The sequence below is a fragment of the Rhinopithecus bieti genome, unplaced genomic scaffold (genome assembly GCF_001698545.2).
Source record: "Rhinopithecus bieti isolate Rb0 unplaced genomic scaffold, ASM169854v2 scaffold_15296, whole genome shotgun sequence".
In the NCBI taxonomy this organism is placed as follows: Eukaryota; Metazoa; Chordata; class Mammalia; order Primates; family Cercopithecidae; genus Rhinopithecus; species Rhinopithecus bieti.
The window spans coordinates 3445809-3453804 of NW_016809075.1; the positions used below are offsets into that span (position 1 = coordinate 3445809).

At 55.6% G+C, this 7996-nt stretch overlaps 1 protein-coding gene across 5 annotated transcripts in view; it reads left to right on the forward strand.

The window, feature by feature from the left end:
* Positions 1 to 7996, forward strand: part of TNPO2 (transportin 2) — a 25899-nt gene extending 17903 nt beyond the window's left edge. For 4 of the 5 annotated variants that reach the window (XM_017888425.1, XM_017888423.1, XM_017888422.1 and 1 more), the window contains 13 exons: positions 1623 to 1848; positions 2052 to 2223; positions 2645 to 2731; positions 2814 to 2921; positions 3017 to 3175; positions 4608 to 4695; positions 4882 to 4980; positions 5513 to 5608; positions 6294 to 6399; positions 6620 to 6719; positions 6799 to 6873; positions 7014 to 7141; positions 7224 to 7996. In XM_017888425.1, the coding sequence (XP_017743914.1) occupies positions 1623 to 1848; positions 2052 to 2223; positions 2645 to 2731; positions 2814 to 2921; positions 3017 to 3175; positions 4608 to 4695; positions 4882 to 4980; positions 5513 to 5608; positions 6294 to 6399; positions 6620 to 6719; positions 6799 to 6873; positions 7014 to 7121 (1424 nt within the window). In that variant the 3' untranslated portion in view covers positions 7122 to 7141; positions 7224 to 7996. The remainder of the gene's footprint in view (positions 1 to 1622; positions 1849 to 2051; positions 2224 to 2644; positions 2732 to 2813; positions 2922 to 3016; positions 3176 to 4607; positions 4696 to 4881; positions 4981 to 5512; positions 5609 to 6293; positions 6400 to 6619; positions 6720 to 6798; positions 6874 to 7013; positions 7142 to 7223) is intronic. The other variant, XM_017888426.1, reaches the window with a different exon arrangement.

Here is a 7996-nt window from a genome sequence, read left to right on the forward strand (position 1 = left end):
AAAAAAAAAAAAAAAAAAAAAAAAAATGGCTGGGTGTAGTGGCTCAAGCCTGTAGTCCCGGCACTCTGGGAGGCCAAGGTGGGTGGATCACCTGATGTCAGGGTTTCAAGACCAGCATGACCAACATGGTAAAACCCCATCTCTACTAAAAATACAAAAATTAGCCAGGCGTGGTGGCACATACCTGTAGTCCTAGCTATTGGGAGGCTGAGGCACGAGAATCACTTGAACCTGGGAGGCAGAGGTTGCAGTGAGCGGAGATCACACCACTGCACTCCTCCCTGGGGGACACAGCGAGACTCCATGTCAAATAAAACAAAACATTTTTTAAAAGGGCTGGGCAGTGGCTCACGCTTGTAATCTCAGCACTTTGGGAGGCCAAGGTGGGTGAATCAACTAAGGTCAGGAGTTCGAGATCAGCCTGGCTAACACGGTGAAACCCCTATACTAAAAATACGAAAAATTAGCTACGCATGGTGGCCGGCGCCTGTAGTCCCAGCTACTCGGGAGATTGAGGCAGGAGAATTGCTTGAACGAGGGAGGCAGAGGTTGCAGTGAGCTAAGATTGTGCAGCTACACTTCAGCTTGGGCAACAGAGCAAGACTCTGTCTCAAAAAAAAAAAAACATTAAAAGTTAAACAAAATAACATGAAATAGAAAAATCACAAACGACCGGGCACCTATAATCACAGCACTCTGGGAGGCTGAGGCCAGGGGATCACGTGAGGTCAGTATTTTGAGACCAGTCTGGCCAACATGGTGAATCGCCTCTACTAAACCGTCTCTACTAAACATATAAAAATTAGGTGGATATGGTGGCAGGTGCCTGTAATCCCAGCTACTTGGGAGGCTGAGGCAGGAAAATCACTTGGGAGGCAGAGGCTGCAGTGAGCCGAGATCACGCCATTGCACTCTAGCCTGGGCGACAGAGCAAGACTCCGTCTCAAAAAAAAAAAAAACTTCACAAACATCTTAAGAACTGGTTCAAATGCAAAGTGCTTTTATTCCATTTGGGTCACTGCTGCCCCATAAAACCCCACTCACTATGTAAGGGAGCCAATTTTGAATTAATGCATGACCAGATAAACTAACACGGGCTCTTTGGCTGGGCTTGATGGCTCATGCCTGTAATCCCAGCACTTTGGAAGTCCAAGGCGGGTGGATCACGAGGTCAGGAGACTGAGACCATCCCGGTCAACATGGTAAAACCCCGTCTCTACTAAAAATACAAAAAATTCCCCAGGCATGGTGGCAGGGGACTGTAATCCCAGCTACTCGGGAGGCTGAGGCAGGAGAATTGTTTGAACCATGAGGTGAAGGTTGTGGTGAGTCATGATCGTACCACTGCACTCCAGCCTGGGCTACAGAGTGAGACTCTGCCTCAAAAAAAAATAAAGATAACCTGGGGCTTTGGGATGAGAGGCTTCTGCTGTTTCCCCTCCTGCGCCTGCCTTTCCCTGGCTCTGTGAAATGATTCTGGGTCAGTGATTTCACCTCTAAGCCTCAGTTTCCCTATATGTTGTTTGCGGCTGACTTTCTCTCCATAGGGTAGGTGGTGGCTGGGGCTAGCTTGCTCCTGGGGCCCAGTCAAACTGCCCCCTCCTGGTTCCCTTTCCTTGTAGGCTGCATGCAGGGCATGGTGCCCTACCTGCCCGAGCTGATCCCGCACCTGATCCAGTGCCTGTCGGATAAGAAGGCCTTGGTCCGCTCCATCGCCTGCTGGACACTGAGCCGCTATGCCCACTGGGTGGTCAGCCAGCCGCCCGATATGCACCTCAAGCCCCTGATGACAGAGCTGCTCAAGCGCATCCTGGATGGCAACAAGAGGGTGCAGGAGGCGGCCTGCAGGTGACCCTGGACCCCTGATCCCACAGCCCCCACTCTCCACTGGCCACCCTCTGGGAAGTGATGACACCTGTGACTGTTGATGTGTCACTGATTTCTCTCATATTCGTACTGGCTGATCCTGAGTTGTCCTCCCCCACTGCCCATGGCCCAGTGCCACCTGCCATAGTCCACTGAGCCCCCCGCCTCATCCTCCCTTCTGCCAGTGCTTTCGCCACCCTGGAGGAAGAGGCCTGCACGGAGCTGGTGCCCTACCTCAGCTACATCCTGGACACACTCGTCTTTGCCTTTGGGAAATACCAGCACAAGAACCTGCTCATCCTCTACGATGCCATTGGCACCCTGGCCGACTCTGTAGGCCACCACCTCAACCAGCCGGTGAGACCCCAGAGCGGCTCCTGCCTCCCGATCCCTGTGCCCCTGGGCATCCAGTGATCTGGTGGCAACCCCGTGTTGCACGCCAGGGACGTGGCCATACCTCGACAGGCAGACAGACAGACCCGGCCCCGCCCTCGCCCTGCTCCCAGTCTAGTGGGGGAGAAAGACAGTTATGAGACAGCGTGGTAAGTGCTGTGCTTCGGGAACCAGGAGGCGGTGACCCAGGCTCCCAGGGGGGTGGGGTGGGGAGGACAGTGCTTGGACAGGTGAGAAGAATGAAGGCCTCGAGGTCTGGCCAGATGGCAGGCCTTTCAGGATTCCATGAGCAAGGCGCTCAGGCCTCATCACTCGGGCAACAGGTGCCTGAGTCACAGTCTGCCACCCCGACCCAGGGAGCGCCAATTTCATGCTCCCTCTCCAGGAATACATCCAGAAGTTGATGCCCCCACTGATCCAGAAGTGGAATGAGCTCAAGGACGAAGACAAGGACCTCTTCCCCCTGCTGGAGGTGAGTGGGCTCCTGCCCCTCTCCTGAAGCCCATCCTGCCCACCCCGCCTGAGTTCTCCCCATCTGCTTTCCTCCCTGCCAGTGTCTGTCATCAGTGGCCACCGCCCTGCAGAGTGGCTTCCTGCCTTACTGTGAGCCCGTCTACCAGCGCTGCGTCACCCTGGTGCAGAAGACGCTGGCTCAGGCCATGGTGAGCACCCCCACGCCCATCACCTATGCTTCTGCATTGGCCTGCCTTGGGCCTGCTCTCCACTCACCCTTGCCCCTGTCCCCATCTGTGTCTAGATGTACACCCAGCACCCTGAGCAGTATGAGGCTCCCGACAAGGACTTCATGATCGTAGCGCTGGATCTGCTCAGCGGCCTGGCTGAGGGCCTGGGTGGTCACGTGGAGCAGCTGGTGGCCCGCAGCAACATCATGACACTGCTGTTCCAGTGCATGCAGGTGGGTGGGGACCTGGACAGTGATGACACCCAGCAGCCTGCATGGGCTGCCCCTGGCGGGGACTCAGGGCTTGGTTGTGCGCAAAGAAAATCAGGGAAAAGGGGCTGTTATAATTATTTTAAACAGTAATCCTGGAGGCTGAGGCAGGAGGATGGCTTGAGCCCAGGTGTTTGAGACCAGCCTGGGCAACATAGTGAGACCCCAGTTCTAAAATTAAAAAAAAATTTTTTTAAAAAGCAAACAGTATTGGAAATAGAAAATATGAGGCCAGGCGCTCAAGCCTGTAATCCAGCACTTTGGGAGACCATGGCAGGTGAATCACTTTAGGTCAGGAGTTTGAGACTAGCCTGGCCAACACGGTGAAATCCTGTCTCTACTAAACATACAAAAATTAGCCAGGCGTGGTGGCGGGTGCCTCTAATCCCAGCTACTTGGGAGGCTGAGGCAGGAGAATTGCTTGAACCCAGGAGGCAGAGGTTGCAGTGAGCTGAGATCATGCCACTGCACTCAAGACTGGACAATAGAGTGAGCCTCTGTCTCTTTAAAAAAAAAAAAAGATAGAAAACATGAAAGCCCAAGTCCCTGCCAAGGCACAGTTGGCTCTCCATATCTGTGGGTTCTACATCCCAAGATTCAAGCAACCTCAGACTGAAAAAACTCAGAGGAAAAATTATATCTGTACTGAACACATACAGACGTTTGTTCTTGTTATTATTCCCTAAACAACACAGTATAACAACTATTCCCATACTGTTGACATTGTATTAGATATAAGTGATTTAGAGATGATACTAAGTGTACAGGAGAATGTGCATAGGTGCATATGCAAACAGTATGCCCCCCGCCCGCCCCCTACCTTTTTTTTGAGACAGAGTCTCACTCTGTCACCCAGGCCGGAGTGCAATGGTGCGATCTCAGCTCACTGCAACCTTCACCTCCCGGGTTCAAGCAGTTATCCTGCCTCAGCTTCTAAAGAAACTGGGACTACAGGCATGTCCCACCATGCCTGGCTAACTTTTTTGTATTTTTAGTAAAGACAGGGTTTTGCCATGTTGGCCAGGCTGGTCTCAAACTCCTGACCTCAAGTGATCTGCCTTCCTCGGCCTCCCAAAGCCCTGGAGATGATAGGCATGAGCCACTGCGCCCGGCCCTAACACTATGCCACTTTATATCAAGGAGTTGCACATTCGTGGATTTTGATAGCTGCAGGGACCTGGGAAAGAATCCCCCACGGATACTGAGGGATGACCGTTGGGCACTGCCATCTCCCATTTGCAGATGTGGACTGGAGGCTAGGGAGGTTAAGGAACAGCTGGGAGCCCTAGAACTGGAAAGTGGCAGAGGCTGGACATGCACCAGGGACTGTGCCCCCTCAGCTCTCGTGGTTAGGAGGAGGGGAGCCTAGCCACACTGATATTTCTTGAATCCCCAGGACTCGATGCCTGAGGTCCGGCAGAGCTCCTTTGCCCTCCTGGGAGACCTCACCAAAGCCTGCTTCATCCATGTCAAGCCCTGTATTGGTACGACACTCGCCTTGTCCCTAACCCATGACCCCAGCCCCGGCCTCAAGTGATGGAGAGCAATACCCAGGGATGACTGTGACCACATTGGGATGTATTCGTACTGTCTGATGGGGCCTGCTGGACTAGGTCTGCAGCTTACCCCAGCTGTCCCTCGTGCTCAGCACTCCTGTTTCTCCCCACCAGCCGAGTTCATGCCCATTCTGGGAACCAACCTGAACCCAGAGTTCATCTCGGTCTGCAACAACGCCACCTGGGCCATTGGTGAAATCTGCATGCAGATGGGTGAGTGCCCTGCAAGTGGCAACAGGCCCCTCCCCATTAGCCTGTTCTCAACCTGGGGGCGGGAGCCTAGCTCTGACTGACAGCTTCCGTCAAGGGAAGTCTCTGGGGGATCGTCATGGGTGGAGCCAAGCAGAAAGGTCATTTGTGATTGGCTTTGCCAAAGAAGCGATAGGAGGGCTGTTCTGATTGGACCGTTTTGTGTAGTTGGCTAAAAGACTCACTCGGATTGATTGGGTGACTTTGGCCCTCACTCGAATTGATTGGGTGACTTTGGCTGCTTTTCCTTTGACTTGGGCAGCGTATTCTCACCTTAGCGACTCCAGAGAAGCCTCTGATGTTTGGAGCGTGTGGGTCTGTCCCTGCTGACCAGGGATTCTGGGTGGGGATTAGCCGGAGAAGGTCTTTTGTTTCCTCACTGGTAGTGGTTGGCCAGTCTCTGGTTAGGACTGGGATGAGTGAGTGACGGGGGCAGCCCCGAGGCCCCCTGTGGGTGAAGGGGGCTGTGCAGTTCTCTGATTGGGTGCTCCACCAGGGGCCGAGATGCAGCCTTATGTGCAGATGGTCCTCAACAACCTGGTGGAGATCATTAACCGACCCAACACACCCAAGACACTGCTGGAAAACACAGGTGGGCACCCGGCCCCGCTGCTGCCTGCACCCCTATCTGTCTTCTGGAGGTGGGGTTTCTGGGCTGGGAGGGGCATCAGAAAGGGCCTTGTCAAGAAACCAAAGAGGGTGTCTGGAAGTAACTGGAAGGAGGCACTGGGAGAAGCCCCAAGAAAGATGCAGCCTCAGGCTGGGTGCAGTGGCTCACACCTGTAATCTCAGCACTTTGGGAGGCAGATCACCTGAGGTCAGGAGTTCAAGACCAGCCTGGTCAACGTGGTGAAACCCCATCTCTATTAAAAAATACAAAAATTAACCGGGGGTGGTGGCGCGTGCCTGCAATATCAGCTACTCAGGAGGCTGAGGCAGGTGAATCTCTTGAACCTGGGAAATGGAGGTTGTAGTGAGCCAAGATCATGCCACTGCACTCCAGCCTGGGCAACAGAGCAAGACTGCATCTCAAAAACAAAACGAAACAACAACGAAAAAAAAACAAGAAAGAAAGAAAGGGAAAGGAAAGAAAGAAAGATAGATGCAGAGAGACCTGGGAAGAGACTCAGGTGTGATGGGGAGGACCCCTGGCTGGGCCAAGCTTGGGGGACCAGGGTGGCTGCAATAACCATTCCCTTGGGGCTCATGGGACGGGGCTTGGTGCCTTGTGCCAGAGGCCCCGCCACGTACCGTCCCGGGGCCGCTCGGGGTTGCAGGTCGTCTGACGAGTCCCTCTGCCATTCCAGCCATCACCATCGGCCGCTTGGGCTATGTGTGCCCCCAGGAGGTGGCACCCATGCTGCAGCAGTTCATCCGGCCTTGGTGTGTGTCCACGTGTCAAGCCTGCTGTGTGGTGGGCGGGACGGGCCCAACTCCCTCCCTCGCCTGTGCACTTCCAGCCCCATCTACCTACTGACTCCCTGCCCTGCCCCACCCCCACAGATGCATGTCCCAGGCCCACTCACTGATCCCCAGTGACCCAGCCCTCCACAGATGCATGCCCTGCCTGCCCTCTGACTTCTAGCTGCTCACCTTCCCACAGGTGCACGTCCCTCAGGAACATCAGGGACAACGAGGAGAAGGACTCAGCCTTCCGCGGCATCTGCATGATGATCGGTGTCAACCCAGGGGGCGTTGTGCAGGTTGGGGCAGCTGGGCTCTGAGGGCAGGCGCGGGCGCTGGGCTCGGGCGGCCCCTCACCTGGGATCCGTCACGTTTCAGGACTTTATTTTCTTCTGCGATGCTGTAGCCTCCTGGGTGAGCCCGAAGGATGACCTTCGGGACATGTTTTATAAGGTGAGGCTCTGGGCCCTGATCTAGTTCTGGGAGCAGGCAGGGGTGAGACCATCTGGTAACAACGGGGCCTGCGGATGGGGGAAGAGGTGCACTCCCCTTGTTCTGCCCCTGCCTACCCCTCACCACCACCCTCCCCACAGATTCTCCACGGCTTCAAAGACCAAGTTGGGGAAGATAACTGGCAGCAGTTCTCTGAGCAGTTCCCGCCGCTGCTCAAGGAGAGGCTGGCGGCTTTCTACGGGGTCTAGGTGATCATGGAGACTGCCAGGTGAGGAGGCCGCAGCTGGCGAGCCAGCACTGTCTTGGGGGCCAAAGGGTCCCAGACCATGACCTTCCTCCTCCCCCTGCAGGTTTCTGTCTGCGTTGTCGTCGGAGGGATTACTGGGGAGTGCACTGCATCCAGAAGTCGCTGTGCCCTGGTTGAGGGGGGTTAGGGAGGAGTGAGTGGGACTCAAATCCAGATGCCTTCCCCGTCCGTCCGTCCGTCCGTCCACTTGCCCTCCTGGCAGGTGGGTGGGGCCACCATGCTCATCCTACAAACGGGGAGGTGGGGGGGACTTCTGGTGGGCAAGGGCCCCTGGGCTCTAATAGGGTCATCTCTGGCAGCCCACTTGGGCCAGCTACATGGGAGGGAGGAATCTACACAGCTGACCGAATCCAGCTTCGGATGAGGTGAGGGAGGAGCAGGTCAGGAAGGGGACCCTTGTAGGGACGCGTACACTCACACGGACACACGTGGCCACACGCGTGTGCGGGTGCCATAACCGGCGAGGCTGGGCCAGCCGCTCCACCATTTCCCCGACTGCATGGAGACAGTAGAATTAGTGAACCCCTGAGTTAACCCGTAAGGCCTTCCGTGTAACCTGCATCTAGAGTTTAAGAAGCTTCTGCTGTTTTGCCGGAATTGGCGGTGACTGGGGAGGGCTGGGTGGGTGGGGGGCCTCAGGCGGGATCTCGGGGCGGGGGGAGGAGGATGGTGACCTTGGGGGTCGCCCTGTCAGCACACACATGCTTGGGACCTGCTCCACACACTCCCTGCCAGCTTTGTTGCAGCCTCAGCTGGTGTGTCTCCGTCCTTGTCCTAGCCTAGCTCGCAGGGTGAGAACCACTGGAGTGGCTGGGG